The following is a 19,746-nucleotide window of genomic DNA, read 5'->3' on the forward strand; positions in this document are numbered from 1 at the left end:
CTAGATCTATTGTCCCTCCTAGAGCATGTGGGTCTGAACATGATTAACAACTTCCTGAGTGTTAACTCACTCATCTGGAAAACCTGAGTATTCATATGTTTTATATAATTCTGTTTTAAGGATCAAAATGACCCTATATCTGATACCTTTCCCAGGAAGTGGCAAAGTATGTGTTAAATGAGTGTCAGTTGTTGGTGATCTCTAACCAGGATGGCAGATTCAACTGTAAGGAGAAAGGTATCCAACCTGGGTCCAAGACTTTCTCTACCTGTCAACTATAGTATTTCCTGAAAATGGTGCTGCCTCTGTCCTGGGTGTGGGAACCCTGATAATTAGATGAAGGAAGGAAGACTGAAAAAACTCATTAGAGTATCAAAAGGCAGCAATAACTAACTTTTACCAATGAATACTGTCAACAGATTAGAACCAAATCGATTTCAAAGAACCCATTTGACCATCAGAACATGGGGATCCATCCTTGGCCCCTTCTTTCCCAATTGCCAATTTTTAAAAGTCCCTTGGGGCTTCACCCTGCCCTCTCCCTATTACAAGATAACCTTTTGCTTCTTTTTCATCTGGCTGTAAGAGCACACCAAACTAGAAAGTACTGGAACCTTGGAGAGCCCTCCCATGCTCCCTCCAATTATCTGGTGTTCTCTGAAGCTTCCCCTGTATCCTTCCTGGGCTAACCCTGGGGCAGTACAGGGTTGAGGCTCCTCACTCCAAAGAGTTTAGTTTGAATTTGAAGAGCAGGCAGATCAAATGTTTACTATTTTGCAGTAAACAAGAATAGCATCTTCCCTCCCTTTTTTTTTTTTTTTTAAAGATTTTTAAACAGGCACATAGTTTTGTTGAGTTTTGGTATCTGTCAGAAAAACGAGGCCCAGTGGCAACTGAGAGGCTATCCAGACTCTAGACACAAGAGGAAGCAAGTCATGGCTTTAGAAAGAACTGAGAAGAGAGGGATGGGAAAATGTTTTTGAAAGGACAGGCTCAAGTTCACGTTCATGTCCCCATTGTGTCCAAGCAGAGATGAAGCCCTTGATCTTGTCCATAATGTGAGACTGCTCTCACCTTGCTCACAGGTATTACAAAGAGGAGGAGGAGTGGAGTGCTTCCCTCTGCTGGGTCCCACGTGTGGTCTGTGTCGATGTGTGGCAACAACTCATCTCTGAGGCCCCACCCAGACATTCCCAACTGCCCTCAGCCTCACTGGCTGCCTCCTCCCATCCCCAATCATCCTCTGGGCTTTGTTCTAGCCTGCTCTGCCAGAGACTTTCCCAATCCCTCTGCCTGCTAGTGCTGTACCTATCCTTTAAGTCTGGGTCAAAATGCAGATGTAATTTCTCCACAAGGACTCCTATGATCCCCAGCCAGAACCCTGTCTACCTTGCCCTCATCTTTTGGTGACTAGGACTGATGAGAATTGGGAGAGGGTACAATGAAAAAAGCTGATCAGCAGTATGCGAGTGTTTCTGAGGTGCAGCCAGTTTGTCCTTCTGTGACCTTGCTAAGAGTAAGGGAGATGATAGCCCTCAGTGAAGACTTCCTGAAGGCTGTGCTATTTGTCAGTGTGTGCCAACTGAAGGGAACAGGAGTGGTTGGCAGAGGGACCTCCCCTCCCACATAAATAATTACAAGCTGGGAAGATGACTCTTGGCTGTTTCTGAAAGTGTTAGGCAATATCCTCACCATTTGCTGCTTGAAGAGTCAGATTCACAGACATTCTAACTACAGAGACAGCCATGGGGTCGATCTCAGGCCAGGACTGGAAGCCAAAACCTACCCTTCTCCCGTTGCTTCTACTCTGTGCTCTTTCAACTTACCAGCCCAGCCCATCTTATAGATAACACAAAAATATTCAAAGTGATCGGTGCCAGTATAGCCATCAGACTGTCCTGCCTACGGACACCTCCATCTGGCTCCTCTGTCCTATTTTTCTCTCTAATTTATGGGACTCAAAAGTCTCTCAATGACTGGGAGAGAAGAAAGGGAAGAAGGTAGCAAAAAGAGGAGGGAGAGGGAAAGGGGATAAAGGAGAAACCGCTTTAGGGGGAGAGTGGCTTTTCTGTAAGCACATTCCCAACCCCCTTCCATTTCCTTTGAGCCCTGAGGTCTTAAAGTGGTTACTGCCAAGCTTGATAAAGGGACTCCAAACCCACAGCCTAGTTCAGTCTGCTCTGGCATTCATCTTGTCTGAGTCCTCAGAGTCCTGCTGCTGAAGTCACTAAGACTATCCCTACCGGAAATGACTGCACATGCCTTGTTTATTACAGCTTTTCAAGTGTATAAACATAACACAACTAGGATGAAAAACTACTTCACTGTTGGGAACAAGCCAGGGCTGTCATTTATCAGGAAGAAAGTTTAAAAAGTAATTTACTATTTTCAGTTCCATGAGGTAATGTCAGTAAATGAACTCTAACCACAGCCTGGCATATCTTTGTGGCAACCTAGCTGCTGTGGAGTCTCAGGTGAAGAGAAATGGGCCAGGCTGTAGACTCCATCCACTCTCCATCATTCTCAAGAGGTAATGTGATCCTAAGTCCCACTTCTCAGAAGAGGGCTTCCAGGCCAGTACAAACATCTGTTGCACTTGCTCCTCTCTGTTAATTAATGAGCTGGCAGGATGAAGCCCCACATGACTGTCACTGTTCCCAGTGTTCCAGAACATGTGGAGCACCTGACCTGGGTAGGTGCTGATGCATGTCCTCCCCAAGACCCAACTAGCAACAAGCTTAGAGCTTTTATCATCTGAAGTAGGATCCACCTAGGGAATGGCCTGAAGGGCTTAATTTGGATCCAAACTCTTCTACCCTGATACCCAACATCTTATAGGCCATTTGCGTAGAGGATTTGCCTGCAGCCAGACCTTACTTATGGGGCAGGGAAATAAAGAATCAGGTCTTGGCTCCACTCCTGTTTTCATTTGCCCCAGTGACCAACTTTGGTGGCTTTGTGCAGCTGTGAGATGGTTGAAGGAAGAGAAACTTTCTTTTCTGCTCTGCTACCAATTCTCCATATCTGAGCAGCTCTGGGAAGACCCAGATGGTCTAGATTATAGGCAGTGGCCAATGGCTCCAGGTCCAATCTTCTCTACAGATATTGTTTCTCTTGTCTACTGGGCTTTTAAAAGGATATGAATTAGTTACAGTTCCTCTTAAAAAAGCAAAAGTAGAATCCGGCATCATGGCTCATACCTGTAAAACTAGCTACTCAGGAGGTTGAGATCTGAAGATTGCAGGAAGCCAGCCTGCAGAGAAGTCTGTGACACTCTTATCTCTAATTTACTGCCACAAAAGCCAGAAATGGAGCTGTGGCTCAAGTGGTACAATGCTAGCTAGCCTTGAGCACAAAAAGCTCACGGATGCCAGGGCTTTGAGTTCAAGCCCCAGGGTTGGAAAAAAGAAAAAAAAAAAACATGAAAGCAGGCAACCAGAGAAAGAAAGAAAGAAAGAAAGAAAAAGAAAGCAAGCAAGACAGAAAGAAAGAAGGGAGGGAGGGAGGGAGGGAGGGAGGGAAGGAGAGAAAAAAGGAAGGAAGAGAAAAAGGAAAAAAGGCAGACTTTGTTTTAAATCAGAAGATCTAGCCACTGTGGCTCACATCTATGCATGGAGTAACCAATTCCTTGAGATAGGTTCCACATGCTTCAAGTCTGCCAGTCCACTTTACTGGACTCTGCTATCTCCTGCATTCTGCAGCCTTTAGAGTTTGCTACTATTAGGGTCAGTGTTGAGTCAGAAGTGCTTTTGTGGTTCTTTTCTGCTTGCCTCCAGTCATAAAGAGTCACCCTCCTAACTCTGTGCAATCAGCATTATAGACTGCACTTTTCAAATGGCTTAGAGTAGTCTAAACTTGAGAGAAAAATAAAGTTCACCAGATAGAAATACCTTTGTAAGAAGCTACAAGCAACCTCAAGTTATTAAACCAGGATTTAAAAGCAGTATGACACTGTTCATTACCGACAAACTAAACGTAACAGGAACCTCATTATGCTGCCTGGAATTATATCCCATTACTAACACCATGTGCTGGGCTGACATCAGAGGCACCACTGTGGTGGGACTTCCTTCTCTCTGTTGTAAACATACTTTCACATCTTCACACTACATGCTCAAGAGGATGACTTCTTGAGCCATCAACCCAAGGTAATGTGTTGTTAACTAATTCACACTTACAAGCCAGATCAGGGTGAGGTTTGTAGATTAGGCTGTAGGGTCTGCAGTTCCTACACACTTCTTTTACAGAGCTTGCTGGGAAAATGCACACCAGCTCCTGGAAGCCTGTGGCCAGGAGTACTCTATGGGCCATAATCATCAACAAATATGGCCCGAATTCTGACCTTGTTTCCATGAAATGCAGGATGTCCTCAGGTCTCAGGCACTTCTCCTGTTGGTAATAGGCATGCGGCAGGAACTCAAACCTCAGCTCATACACCCGGAATTTGTTCTGTTTTTCCCCCATGCAGAAGGACTCCTGGACATCAACTTTCTGCAACACCTAGAATCAGAAGAGCAGAGAACATGACTTGTCCATGCCCCAGGAGACTGCGCTGCAAGTGGACTGTGGGAAACCAAGGGTTTGAAAGGACAGCAGCTAGGGCCACAGGGTAAAATCCCAACCCTAGTGAGATCTGCCTACATGAGTCCTTGGAGAAACAGGGAGGAGGCCCACAGCTTAGAAGCCATCTCCAGAGTATCATAAGCCTGGGAGGAGTAGGAGCCTCCCTGTATCTCCCTAAAAGCAATGCGTTAAGCCAACCCAAGAAGCATTCTTACTATACTTGTTAGGCACACGGAAATGCTGCAGAACTAATGGTTATCTTAAAAGGCTCTTGATCCATCCCTTAGCCTCTCTCTCCGTAGTAGGAAGGGTTGAGCAGTCAAAAGTCTGCTCTACAGATGGGAGGACAGAGCATCCTGCCTCTACCCAGTGTGCTACCCAAGCCCAAGAGATACTTACCTCCCCTAGGCACACCCTGGTGAGCTGCTTCTTCAGGCTCTTCACTCTCTTCAGGGCTTTCTTGGTGTTGAAGACGGGGACACTCATCATGGGTGTCTTGATGTTGGCACTAGCCACCATGAGAATCTCCCTTAACCTGTCACAGAATAAGGGCACATCATTGTAAGAGGTAACCAGATTAGGGAATCTGTTCATCTGAAGCCTCTTCTAAATATATGAGTTTTTCTGGGATGTAAAAACCCTTGGGATCTCACAAGGGAAGGTTAGGAATCAGCTCTGCCCCATGGGACATAGAGAGACTCTCCTTGTCTGACTTCTCCCTGGAGTGCTGGCTCATGAATTCTTGCTTCCTAAGAAGTAAACAATAACCAGGAAAGCAAGTCAAATCTGCACTGTGGCTTTCCTTCTATGCTCTACCCATAAACTCAGCCAGCTCACGGTGGGCCTGACCTCTTGTAGTCCACAGGAGGGTACCCCACAGTTGAGAAGTCAACAAGGCTGCCCAGAATATAACTGCCAGAAAGTGGCAGATCACAGACTGATTGTCATGGATCTGAGTCTATACTCTTTTCATCCAGCAATTACACTGCAGCATGCATCCATGTACTTAAAGGGTCACAGCCATAGGAATGGCACCCCTGGAGCTGAGTAACCAGATGGCCTTCGTTGGGATGTTGGGGATTTTTAACAATGCAATCTATAAGTATCCCTGGTAACTCTAATACAGGAATTACCAAAGGAACAAACAGAAATCTTAAAAGGCCTAAGCATTGATCTGGCCACAGAAACTAGTTAGACTCTGGAAATTCCAACCCTACTAAGCACTTTGATGAGCCCTAATCTCACTCACACTTGCTCCCTTCTTGCCCCCATCAAATGACTCCTTTCCTGAGAGAACTAGGGCAGATCTCATCCATTTACCCTGCTAACCTCGCACCTTGGAATACCCAGGGTGACGTTCATCTCGCCTCTGCCTGCGAAGTGGAAGGTGTTCAGAGTCATCTGTGTGGAGGGCTCCCCAATGCTCTGGGCAGCCAGCAGTCCCACAGCCTCGCCTGGGTCGCACAGTGAGCGCTGCCATTTTAGCTGCAGCAAGGTTCTCAGCCTGGAGAGAGTAGGGGGCAGTGGGAGGTCAGGAGGAGGTAGGTGACTTCCATCAAGTCACCTGAAACCAGAAACCCAAACCCTCCCTCCTACCTCTTCCCAGACGGGCTTCTCCTAGGCAAATGATCTCTCTCATCTTTAAAAAGATTCCTGCAAGTCACCTGCAATGCCCTAAAACTACCCAGTAAACCTCTTAGCCGGGTGGTAAAGCACTAGCCATCCTTGCTCAGACTGTTTGTGTTGGCAGCAAAAATGTCATATGTCCACACTGGGCCACTTATTACAGGATCCTGAGCAATAAATTTCTGGGATCATTTCCATTTTCCTTTGTCCTTCTGCCTCCAAACTAGTTTTGACAGTTTGGAGTCTACAACTCCTGCTGTATGAACTGAGAAAGAAGTTCAGGTTCACTAAGCAATGGTACAATCTTATTTTCTTTATTACTATAAGTGGATGTAGATCTCATCAGAATTATCTATGAAAGTCAAATTGAGTATGGTAGAGCACTCTGCAGACTGAGGTTGGAAAATCTGTGAGTTCGAGGCTAGCCTGGGCAACCTAGCAAGATCCTGTCTTGAAATAACAAAAACTTAACAATAACAAAAAACCAAAATTAAACAAATATAACAAAATAAGAACCCCAAACCCAAGCAAAACAAAACATTAAGCATGTACTAACCATCCTTCCTATAACAGTTAGCCCTTTACAAACTCTGTATTACAAGGAATGACCATGTGCAGTGAAAGGCAGTGGCTCGGTAGAGAGAAGTAATAAAGCTACATTTCCATGTGAGTTCTTGTAGGGCCTGCTATGGCAAATGCAGCCTCCTAGGCTGCAGGGATTTAGGTGGGAGTTGGAGAGCTTTGAATTTTTCTCTTTTAGGGGAAGCCCAGCTGGCAGCCTGGACAACTTAGCTGGGAATCTCCAAGGCCTGACTGTGCTAAAGAGAAAGAGAGAATCCTGGATTTCCTTCCAGTTCCTCCACTCAGGCAAGTGTCTTTGCTCATTTGTGTACTGCTCCCCAGTATCCAGCTGTCAGTCTTACTCCTGAACCCTCTGTCAGCCAGTCCCTACACCTCATCTGCTATCACAGGGGTAGGACTGGGGGAAATGACCTCAGGTCTGGCACTGCACTCTTGGTGAACTTCATGTAAAGCTTAGGACCAAAGCAGAGCAGGCATCCCTGGGCCCTTGTGATAGTCTGACCCTCTGTGCAAGTTTGCATCATGCCTGGCTTCCTGCCTACCTAGACCAAAGGCTTCATTCCTATTATTATTTGTGTATTTATGTATTTGTGTGTGTGTGTGTGTCTATGTGTGTGTGTGTGTACTTATCCATGCTGAGGTTTCCACATAGACCTTCTTCCTTCAACCTGGAAACTCAAACTCAAAAGTAGCAGTGGTGTCACTGGATCAGTTGAGATGCAGTGTCCTGGGACAGTAAGTGACCAGTCTGGGTCAGAGTTGGCAGATACTGAATGGTGACCAGACTGGTTCTTTTACTCATAGCCATGTCCACTACACCAAACTCTGGAGAGTGGACACTTCTGTCTAACTGTTCTCATCTGCCTCAGTATCCATTAAAAGCTTCCTACTGTCTCAGATCCCGTCCTCCTGCTGGAGTCTCAACTCTGGAGGCGGCCCTCTTCTTCTCGAGTGGGCTGGCTGAGACTGAGAGGATTCCCTCCACACATGCCATGCTACAAATTAGTGTTTCACCTGTCGAGAGAAAGCTCTGATTTCATGTAATTCTTCTCTGCTTGAGCTGCCCATTCTTGACTGTAGTCATCCATCTTTTTTTCAAATGTTTCTGAGACAGATGCAAAGTAGATGTCCGGGCGCCACACAGACAGACTGGGGTCAGGACAAGAGGCTGCTTTCTTCTGGTATTTCCACCGGCTCTGTTCATCTAACTCATACCACATCTGTAACATCTGAATGGAGGGAAAGATGAGTCTCAGCTACATGGGAAGCTAACTAAAAGGAATAGGGCTGTCCTCTTGGGAAAACCAGTGGCATGAGGAGGCTCAAAAGCATTGGTTTAGATAAGAGCAGGCAGAACACTAAGACAGAAAGAAACCTGACTCCACAAGATAAAAAATAACACAACAATGTAAACAGGGAAAGGGAAGCTGTTGACCACGATTGTCAGTCCTCGTCCTGGCCCATCTAAGCGCAGGTAGAGGGGCTACATAATTTACTACAGATCCAAGTGGGATTGTTCTGGAGTCAAATGGAAAAGTGTAATGATTATGTTAGGATACTGTCACTAGGAGAGAAGTGACTATGTTGGATCCCTGTTAACCTCAGATCCAGTCTCTTCACACATATTGTATCCAAAGTGAATGACTTTAAAAGAACCTCTGTTTCTGGCTTATACTAGCATCATCGGCAACTTCTAATAGGATCTCTACTTATGGTTCTACCTATAATTACACACCCTCTCCAAGTCTAGTTACTACTCTCCCTGATCCTTCATACCAAGGTTGATAATGAACTCTGAAGTCATCAGCTGATTGGTCCCAAGCCCTATCCACATCATTGTAAAAGAGTCCCCTTCTTATAATCTTACTTAAGCACCACTGGTGTCCTGACTGATTTCAACACAATACCCGGTATTAGGGAACAATTCCATATCTTTCAAACCGTTCCCAAGGCTTGGACATGCCAGAGAATAGGGATACCATCTCCCTTTATCACCTGTTGAGTTTCTGGGCTGCGGCCATTCTGGTTCTTGCCCTCGAGGTTCAAGGCTTTCACAGCTGCCTGCATCTTTTGGGAGTAATTCAGGAAGGCACCTTTCCTTAGCTGGGCAGTGGAATGCTTGCTGTGCCATTTTTTAATGGCTCTGAAGTGACGGAGAGCTTTCTGAGGATCTGCTCTGGACAAAACTTCATGGAGATGCTTTGATTTCATTATCACCTAAACAAACCACGCACATACAAGATGAGAGATGGGGTGTAGCAGACAACACATGCTTCATAGGACCTGTCTGTCTTTATAATACATCTCAAAAACTGAGTACTGGTGATCCAAGCCTTTGCTGTACGGATCAGATGTAGGAGCTGGTGGTCTTAGGGGATAAAGGCACACTCAGAACCTCTCTAGGAATAGAAAGGAGATTTAGAAAGAAAGAAGAGGCCAAAGAGGGTGGCCAAAGACCAAGGACAAGCTCCAGAAGGGAAAGAACCGAGAACCAGAGCATGACCTTCAATTCTACCATCAGCTCCCTCATCTCGGACAGGTCACAGACAGTTTCATTTTCCTACTGTAACACAGGGTGATTGAAAGTTCAGACAATGGAGATTGTCATTACAAAGCCACAAGGCAGCAAGAACATCATAAACATGTATCAGGTGATCTGGGTTCAAATGCTGGCAATACCGTTTTCACCAACTGGTTATGTCAGCTGCATATTTAGCTCCTTCAGCTGTAAAAACAGCGGGCCACTTCCCCCAGAGAGTTACCACCTCCCACAGTTGTGGTGAGGATAAACCCAGCACTCAGCACTGGTAACTTTCAGTTAGAAACCAAATGTAGCAATTGCCCCTAAATAGAAACTGTTACTCCAGAAATGCTCAAGCCCCATCATCACTTCAACAGGCCTGTGGCCTGTGGCTCTGAAAATTTTCAAGTGTGTCAAGACACTGGTGGGTGCTTTACAAACCTTTCCACTCAACTTTCTCACAGCTGCACAGATTGGGTGGCTTCAGTTCAGGGTACTCTCAGAATTCTGGTTGGGATAGAGGCCTGATGCATGAACAGAGATTGGTAACATACCTCATAGTTGCTGGCCAGGAAGGGAAACTGCTTGGGCTGCAAGAACTGCGTCTTGGGGATATCCAGGCCATCTTCCCCATATAGGAACTGCACCACGCTGCCATCGCTGTCACGGACTGTCAGATCATACTGGACAACAAGGCCTTCCAAGTGCTTGATGATACACCTAATAAGGAGGCCATTGGGCTCAGTGACCATCAGGCATACACCTCTCAGAAAGGATCTCATGGGGAGGGAGTAGTATAAGGAAAAGAAAAAGGGACTGCTGTTTTGCAGACAAACAAAACTTTAGGACAGGACAGAGCTCTGGTATGCCAGGGTCTGAGCTCCAGCATCCCTTAATCTGGTAGATCTCCAAGAGGAGACTAAGAGCCTAGCTTCTACTCTTGGAGATGGCCTCCCATCTGCCCAGTTGCTGGGTTTACTCCCTGCCGTTTCCCTCTCCTGTACCACATATCATCCTGGGACCAGCATTCTCAGATCCACAAGTAGGCAAGACAGGGAAACCACTAGGATCCCCAAATCCTCCTGTCAGTGTGGTGAGTGTTACAGATACTGAGGGACCTCAATCAGGAACTAAGTGCTGCTGGATGCCAGTAGTTCACACCTGTAATCCTAGCTACTAAGAAAGCTAAAATCTGAGGATTGTAGTTCACAGCCAGCCAGGGCAAGAAAGTCCATGAGACTCTTACCTCCAATTAACTACCAAAAACCCAGAAGTAAAGCTGTGGATTAAGTGATAGAGTGCTAGCCTTAAGCAAAAGCAGCTCAGGGACACCATCTAGGCCTTGAGTTCAAGCCCCAGGACTGGGAAAAAAAGGGAACCAAATGTTAATGTAATGACCTGTGTACTCAGTCCTCCCATTGCCAGCTGCTTCCCTTGACTTCTCTTGCTTTCTGCCCTTGTCCTGGATGTTTTGTTACCTTTCTGGCTACTGCCTCAGTTTCTCTGGTCACCTTAGGAGCCTGGTTCCTTTCCCCTGGTAACGACTCTGAGCTCTAAGGACACAGCCCAGTGTTAGTCACATCTTTCACAGCTCCCAGAGCCTGGCAAGGATGGTAGCATCAGCTGTGTGACTCAAGCCCTGGGAAAGGACAGGAGCTGGCCCTGACTGCAGAGGACTGCCAGTTCTGCAGATAGGATCCAATGGACCACCTAGGTGTTTCTTGATCCTACTCTAGCCCTATCCACCCCAATAACCACAGGAACCACAGGAGAAAACACCAGCTGGAACCAACAGGTAGAATGCTGAGGGGAAGAAATGGAGTGGCATCCCTCAGTTCTTTGAGGATATAACTTTAAAGGCAGGCTCAAGAGGCAAGAGAATGGGGCTGGAAAGGTGGCTCAGTGGTAGAGTGCTTGCCTTGCATGCATGAGACCCTGGGTTCTATTCCTCAGCACCACATAAGCAGAAAAAGCTGAAAGTGACGCTGTGGCTCAAGTGGTAGAGCACTAGACTTGAGCTGAAGAGCTGAGGGACAGCGCCCAGGCCGAGTTCAGGCCCCATGACTGACCAAAAAAAAAAAAAAAAAAAGAGGCTAGGAGATTTACACCATTTCCATCATTTCCCATTATCATTTCTTTTTATGATCATCAGAATTTCAACTTTCTATAAAACATAAAGAATTCCCTAAAAGCTTAAACTCACACTTAGCATTAATGAACAAAAGGGCAGGTTCATGCAATCGCTGTGTGCTGCTTCCTAGGGTAAATCAAGTTTGAAAAATTGCCACTTCTGGCTTTTTCTGTTTATGTGGTCTGACAAATCAAACCTAGGGCAAGCACTCTACTGCTAAGCCACATTCCCAGCCCCAAGAGCTTCTGTTTTTCTATCTTCTTGCGCACCCATCAAGATTATTTTTGTGTGTCTGCACTGATCCTAGAGCTAGAACTCAGGGCTTGAGGACTGGCTCTGAGCTTTTTTTTTTCTTGCTCAAGGCTAATGTTCTACCATTTGAGCCATAGCTCCACTTCCAGCTTCTTGGTGGTTAACTGGAGATAAGAGTCTCATGGAAAGCTGGGCACCGGTGGCTACTGCCTATAAACCTAGCTACTCAGGAGGCTCTGATCTGAGGATCACGGTTCAAAGCCAGCCTGGGCAGGAAAGTCGGTGAGATTCTTATCTCCAATAAACCACTAGAAAACTGGAAGTGGCACTGTGGCTCAAGCGGTAGACCACTCGCCTTGAGCTGAAGAGTGCAGGGTCAGCGCCCAAGCCCAGAGTTCAAGCCCCATGACCAACCAAAATGAAAAAAAGTCTCATGGAATCCTACCTGGATTGCCTATAAACTGTGATCTTCAGATCTCAGCCTCCTGAGAAGCTAGGATTACAGGCATGAGCCACTAGTGCCCAGCTCTATCAAGATTTTTAAAACATTTTTTTTTAAAAGAAATCAACCAAAGACTCTTCAGTAAGAGGTAACATGTGCAGGGCACTAGGATAGCAACCCCTTCAAACAGCAGCTCACAGGTGCTTTTACCTTTGGAGATAGCCAGAACGGCTGGTTTTCACAGCAGTATCTACCAGGCCCTCTCGCCCTGCCATGCAGTGAAAGAAGAACTCCTGTGGGAGAAAAGAATATGGTCCCAAAGGTGCAGTAGGCACTTTCTGCAGGGCTACTTAGGCTGACACCCCAAGCAACCTTTCCTGACCAGATAACTCTTCCCCTCCTAGGTACTGATTCCTTGGCTTTGAAGAATCCAATGGCCTAAGTTACTTCTGTTGTCCCATGGTCTCTGTTATGCTGCCTAAGGTGGAGGAACAGAGTACCAGAAGTAACAGTTCCCATCTACAGGAGTGAAATGCCTCTCCGTATCCGTATGTGCCATCCTCAGGGCCATCCTCCACACCTGATTTCCAAAGACAAGTGGCCCTGATGCTCTGACCCTGACTGGTTCAGTCCCACACTTGCATTCCATTTCCCAACAGTGTCAACAAAGTAAAACAAAACCACCACCACCACCACCACCAACAAAAAAAGTGGCAAAAGAAGCTTTATAAAAAAACTTTTTTTTCTTTCTTTCTTTCCTTCCTTCCCTCCCTCCCTCCCTTCATTTTTTGTGGACAGAATCATGCCATATTTCCCTGGCCTGCTTCAAATTTGCAATCTTTCTGTCTCAAATTATATATGTGTACTACTATAATTACAATGAGTAAGCAGCCCATATATAATTTATGTATAACCATTACTGTAAATTTAATGGAAATGCATCAAAATTATGATTTTTTTTGCACCAGTGAAACAATAAAGTTGCTATTAACAAAAAAAGAATATATTTACAATTATAATTAGCAAATGCAGATATATACATGTAAATATAGACACACACATGAATAAATATGTAAAACTCAACCCAAAACTTTACGATACTATCCCATCCTAACTAGGTGGGAAAAATCTGAGATTTGCTTTACCACTCTACTCTGTTTCATTAAATAAAGGAATGCTGGGCACTATCTACTCCAATGACTTCTTCATCTATTAGAGGCACAATCAGAATTTGGAAAATTCTGTTCTACCTCAACCTACTTCCATCCCTTAACACAGGCCACAGATGACCACTGGAGAGTCCATGTGAGAGAACAGAGAAGGCTGCTGAGTGGTTAATAGCTTTGAAACAATTCACACTCAGACTTACACAACTCAGACTTAGTGAGCTGCTCACAGGGTTACTCTTCCAGAGAAACACTATATTTAAGGGAAGAAAAAGGGCTAACATACCAAAAGCCATTTCTGACAAGTGTGAGGGGAAACCCTTCTTCTAGGGGAGAACTCCATGTGCAAAAGCAAAACTAGGCATCTTCTATACTCATTAATCTTCCCACTATGAAGGAGTCGGGGAAGGGAAGGAACCTGAGAGTTGGGAACTTTGCAAAATCAATCTCTATGATGATCCTTTTGGCAACATAAACATCTTTGTGTGAGTGACATTGCCTTTTCCATCTGCTTCACATATTGCTAAGAACTGGCCTAGAGAGGTTGCACGATAATTTTTGTTTTCATTTCCCAGCAAATATTTACTGAGTGTCTACCCTGTGCTAGCTCTGGCGTTACAATGAGAAATGTTACACAGGTGTGTCCTCTTGGGATCCTAGGATCTAGTGGACAAGAAGGAAGTGACTTATCACTCTTGCTCAGATTGGTCAATGGGGTAACAGATTACCTATCACTGAGCCTAGAAACAGAGACCAAAGTAAAAAAAAAAAAAAAAAAACCCACACATACCGGAGGTCTAATACCTGTGAGAAACCTTCCAGTGACAAAGCCACCAGCCCTGGGGGTGAATTCATAAGGTTCAAAGCAGGGCAATGATTTGCCAGACGCCATCAGTGGAGGTCTCCGACCTTCCAACTCAATCTGACCCAGCAGGCAAGAGATCTGGGGAAAAGGAAATCCAATGAAACTCTTGATTCCTATATGTGGTAGTGCTTTGTTCAAGTAAGGAAGGGATAGCCTACTCTTCAAAGAAAGACGTGTGGAAATTGAAACTAGGGAAGCTGTGTTGCAAGAAAAAAACCAAGCACTAACTTCTTTTATTTGACTGATCTGGATTTTCACAATCGGGCAGGTTGAAATGGGTGATGTTTGGACAAATAGCTGTATTTCAGAATCATCACATTTTACATATAAAAGACGAGGTTCCTAACGGCGAAACAGAAGCCTATAGAAATGTAATTTATTGTGATCCTGTCATCCTAGATCCAAAAGAGTACTCAGCTATCCAGGTATTTGCTTCAAAACCAATCTGTAAATATTCAAGGAGAAAAGAACAATAGGTCTACATATCTCTTTAGTCAGAGGGCTTCCTGTGGGCCTTCAGCCTTCTAAACTCACTCTCACTGGGATCATTTATGAGACAATGATCCTTAAGACCCTTTTTAAAAAGTTCACCAAGGAGCTGGGAAGGTGGCTCAGTGGTAGAGTGCTTGCCTCGCATGCATGAGGCTCTGGGTTCAATTCCTCAGCACCACATACACAGAAAAAGCCAGAAGTGGGCACTGTGGCTCAAGTGGTAGAGCGCTATACCCTTGAGCTGAAGAGCTCAGGGGCAGTGCCCAGGCCCAGAATTCAAGCTCCACGACCGACCAAAAAAAAGTTCATCAAGATTAAAAAATAATAATAAAACAACAGGAAAATTCATCAAGATTAAAAAATAATAATAAAACAACAGGAAAATTTGTGAAAATGGTTCTATAGCACTATGGAAATCTGAGATCTGAGGAGACAATGGGCCTGAAGTAATTTTAAGGACAAGCTCATAATGTAATATTAAGTGAAAGAAGCAGATCATGCATCAGTGTAGGCTCTCAGCTGAGATTGAGATTTTACATACAGAGAGTGCATATATAACATGAATCTAGGCAATACAACATTTAAGTTTATAATATATATTTACATAGCTAACGTTACACATACTTGCATATTTCTATCTCTATCTTTCCATATCTGTGGTTAGTGGCTGTATTTATTTCTATATGCTTTCTATCTCTTTGTGGTTCATTTTTATACAGAATGTAGGTCCTCTTAAAATCAGAAATGATCCTAAAAGCTGCCTTTTGCTATCAAGTCCCCACTCTGGCAAACTGGCAAAGCCACTTTTGTTCAAACCTGCATCGTGTTCACAGTTGAACCTTTGGCTCCAGACTGCACCATCATCTGTAGGTTGTTCTCCGGAAACTGTCTGTGCAGGCCAAAAGGCATGCATGCCTACGGATTAAATCAACACACTGGTCAGTAACTTTGCCATTTTAAATTCCAGGTTTACACACTTAAATGATATAGGAGCAATAAAACCAGAATGTCTAGAGCTTCAGATCAAATCCCATTCAAGGTTAAGGGAAAGCCTTGGTTGGCATTCATCCTTTAGCTAGAACCCATAGAGAGAAGTCAGATGGGTGCCTCCTTGCTTTGTGCTGTGCTATTACATCCTTTCAAGAGCTATAGGCTCCATTTTTCTGGTTAAAAGGCAGCAAAAAGGGAGACAGAAAAAGGAGAAGGAAACCAGCATACCTAGTTTGTAATTCTGAAAAGGAGCTGGTTAAGAACAAAATCTAAGGTGATGCCTTTGCAAGCTGGTACCACAGAGGTAGATCACAGATGCCCACATGACACCCACATTTACCAGCATGCCATCAAGCAGCTGGTGGGGATCTTCACCTTAGCTCTAGGATCAGAAATAAGCAAAACCCCATTGGAAAGTCCAGGGAGATGATTAGAGGACTATGCATTTGTTTAGGTCTTTGCCTAGGGTTCCAGGGACACAACCCAACACAGGGAAGGCTAGCTGGGTGGGAAGAGGTGAGCTACTTCTAAAGATAGCCCCTCACTAATAACACCCTCAGTCAGTCCTGGAAGCGGCACTACCTTCATCCCCACACAGAAGTGGGCAGGCACCTGTAAACGGACAAACTCGGTCTTCTCAGAAACCAAAAGGAGATGGACACCACAGATAAATTCTTTTTCTCTTTCATCAGTCATGGGGTTTGAACTCTGGCCTGGGCACTGTCCCTGAACTCTTCAGCTCAAGGCGAGTGCTCTACTTGAGCCACAGTGCCACTTCCAGTTTTCTGGTGGTTTATTGGAGAAAAGAGTCTCACAGTGGGGTTGGGAAGGTGGTTCAGTGGTAGAGTGCTTGCCTTGAATGCAGGAGGCCCTGGGTTCGATTCCTCAGCACCACATAAGTAAAAAAAAGCCAGAAGTGGCACTGTGGCTCAAGTGGTAGAGTGCTAGTTTTGAGCTGAAGAGCTGAAGAACAGTGCCCAGGCCCAGAGTTCAGGCCCTACGACCACCACCACCAGCAACAAAAAAAGAAAAACAGTCTCAAAGACTTTCCTGCCCAGGCTGGCTTTGAACCACAATCCTCAAGATCTCAGCCTCCTGAATAGGTAGGATTGCAGGAATAAACACCGGCGCCTGGAAAATTTTAATTTTTGTTGAGCATTGGTCTTACTTCTTCCTCTCCTTGTCAGGTCTCTAAACCTAGGAGGCAGGATAAGGGCCAGGTCCAGTCCTCTAAGCCACAGGACTGGGAGTCTCAGCTCTTGGACATGAGGGTAGAGAGAATCAGGTCCTGGTCTCAATCATGCAGATTTTCTTTCTCAGCCACCGCAGGCCTATCTTGGTACTATGCATGTGAGCTCATTCCTGGCAACTCTATGAGACAGTGTTCCTCACGTACCATACTCCCATATGACAAAAATCAATGAATGCACAGCTTGCTCATATCACTTACTAGAGGTCAATAGTGTGTTTGAAGCACAACCAGGACCTGAAGATAGGTCTGCACCCCTGGTTCCACTGCATGAGCAACAGGGGTGTTTTGGGCTCTTCTTTTTGCTTGTCTAGCAGCAATAACTTCACAGGAAAGACTACTTTCCTCATTCCCCGTTAGTGTAGTAACTCCAAAATAAAAACATGTAAGACAAGAAATATCACAAAGCATTTCTTTTCAGCACTAAGGCCTTTCAACACCCTAACTGATTTGGGAATGAAACCCTTGACTCTTCACAATGATGTATTCTAACTGTCTCCTCTCCCTACTCTTACCCCAATCTGCTGTTAAAGGGACAAACTGCTCCATGGGTGAGAATCAAAATGTAATTAAAAAAGCAATCAGCATTCAGAAAGATGGAGATAAGTGCATGCACCACAGGGTTAACCTTGTTAATCTCATTGCTGTAATGGTTCACTTCCTCCTTGAACTTCATATCAATCATGTTAAAATCCCGCTGGTCTTTGCCAAGATGTGCATCCTGCCATTTCCCACGGACCTCATCACATGATGCAGCTTCTGGTAGGTTCAACGCAACCCTGACAGCCTAGCATAAAAAAGGAGGAACAGGTCAGAAGTTGAAGTCACATGAGAAGGATGTGGGTTTCATTCTGCAAGACATCTGACTCATCTGTAGTGGGCCCCAACCTCCTGTTCCCTCCTTACCCGAGGTCCGCAGTGAGTGGATTCTTCAATGATCTGCTGTCTCTTAACATCTGCCTTTGGCTTAACCAAAATGTCTTCCACATCTGTGAAGTGAAAAAGGCAAGTTCAGTTGCGACCAGGTCTGACTTCACCTGTCTGTAAACTTGGTGGGACTTAGGTCCTGAGTAGAATATAAGAAGCAATGAAATGCTGTTGCTATTAATTCAGTTGATTTCTCCCATCTCTTAGGATTATATTTCTCGTTTTACAAGGAATTAAAAACTAAGGGCACAAAGGTTAGATAGGTAGAAAGTAAGCCCAGGCTGGGTCCATGTGGAGCTCATGCAATACATCTATGTGGGAGGAAAGCGTTAGAGATAAAGAGGTTTTTGATGAAAAGCTGGGTTTAGAGATGGAAGAGAACATGCCAGGTTGGGCTCCTGGAAGCCAAACATCACAGGGATTACCCATATGGTTGTATGGTATATAGGCCCACAGCCACGTCAAGCCTAGGCAACAGGGTCCATCTCTGTAGTTTCTTTAGCATTGCCAAGGGAGGATGAACGGCCTGTGTGGCTTAAAGCCCATTCTAGCTCAAAAACTTAAAGTAATACCACTTCACTGAACTGCTTTGCCTCTAACTGTGAGCACTACAGTACTCCAAATTTCTTCCATCAAGATCTGAGAAAGAAGGCAAACAACTAACAGTACTGTCCCAAAAGGCAAACATATCTGTAATACCTTTAACTGGAGGGCTTCTCAAGGTCACATATTGAGTAGAAGGGAAAGAAACATTCCTTTTGTGAAGTAGCCACTTCCCATGACAATGAGCCTTGTAACGATGCCTTCTTCCTAAGAAGGGCTAGAGTGGAGCTAGCCTTGTGGGCCCATCCTCCCTGGAGTCATAATCCCAGCTTGGCCTTGCGGCATCTGAATCATCACCAACTCAGAGGCAATTCCCTTCTATGCCATGTGTTAAACAGAGCTACAAGCATAGCTGCTTAGGTTTGGTCTTCTGCTGTGAGTTAGGTGTGGAATCGTCCTCTACTTCTCATTTTCAGAGCTCTCTGAACATCTGTTTCTAGTTAGCAGATGTTTGTGCTTTTCCTAGACTACCATTAAAAACTAATTTACATTTTATAAGTGTGAGGATCTTAGTCTTTACTCTTTCTGCCTGTGTAGCTTCCACATGGAATTAAGTGATCAGGCCAATTATAGGAATCAGGACACAGAAAGGAGAATTTCAGTCCTGAAATAAAACAATTGGATATACATGCTAAGGTGTTTATCCAAGGGTAGTATATCAATAATAATGTGAAAAGTTACAAATAGTCTGCTTAATTATAGGAACAGGTTAAATAAATTACAGTATAACTAACCCTCCCTATCTATGGGTTCTACATCTGTAGACTTAACCAACTGTGATTGAAAATACATGAAAATGAAAAAACTGTATCTGCAATGATAAAAAAAAATGTACATTTTTTCTTGTCTTTCCTGTAGTTTAACAATGATTTACTTAGCAGTTATATAGTATAGCATTAGAATTTATAGATTAGAATTTAAAGTGCATGGAAGATTTACAACCCCCTCAGATACTAAACATCTATAGTCAGTAGTTACTACGATGCAGATTGATATTAGCTGACCTCAAAGAGCACTTGTAAATACATTTGAGAATGATGTTATTCGGAGGAATAGATTACAAAACAGTATGAGATAAAGGATTCCGTTCTTTGCTGAATATACTTCCACTGGAAAAGTCTAGAAAATACAGACCAAATCAATACTAATCGTTACCTCTGACAACTGGATGCTGAGTGATTTCAAATTATCTTCAAGTCTGCATTTAAATGTTTTCCATACAATTAAGTATATTACACAATCGAAAGTGTAATAAAATGTGTAATACAAGTCTTACTGCAGGCCATTGACAAAACTCCCACTGTGGCAGGCCTAGGGGTCCCACAATGGGACTCCCA

At 44.5% G+C, this 19,746-nt stretch overlaps 1 protein-coding gene across 1 annotated transcript in view; it reads right to left on the reverse strand.

The window, feature by feature from the left end:
• The window catches only part of Polr1a (polymerase (RNA) I polypeptide A, 194kDa), a 66,696-nt gene that overhangs the window by 8,289 nt on the left and 38,661 nt on the right, over positions 1-19,746 (reverse strand). The window contains exons 17-27 of the mRNA XM_013035459.1: positions 17,786-17,868; positions 17,508-17,666; positions 15,457-15,555; positions 14,074-14,226; positions 12,328-12,410; positions 9,847-10,012; positions 8,767-8,988; positions 7,786-8,000; positions 5,900-6,067; positions 4,963-5,098; positions 4,343-4,500 (exon numbers count right to left, since the gene is read on the reverse strand). Coding sequence (XP_012890913.1) covers positions 4,343-4,500; positions 4,963-5,098; positions 5,900-6,067; positions 7,786-8,000; positions 8,767-8,988; positions 9,847-10,012; positions 12,328-12,410; positions 14,074-14,226; positions 15,457-15,555; positions 17,508-17,666; positions 17,786-17,868 — 1,642 coding nt within the window. The remainder of the gene's footprint in view (positions 1-4,342; positions 4,501-4,962; positions 5,099-5,899; positions 6,068-7,785; positions 8,001-8,766; positions 8,989-9,846; positions 10,013-12,327; positions 12,411-14,073; positions 14,227-15,456; positions 15,556-17,507; positions 17,667-17,785; positions 17,869-19,746) is intronic.

Source organism: Dipodomys ordii, unplaced genomic scaffold (genome assembly GCF_000151885.1).
Source record: "Dipodomys ordii isolate 6190 unplaced genomic scaffold, Dord_2.0 Scaffold212, whole genome shotgun sequence".
NCBI lineage: Eukaryota > Metazoa > Chordata > Mammalia > Rodentia > Heteromyidae > Dipodomys > Dipodomys ordii.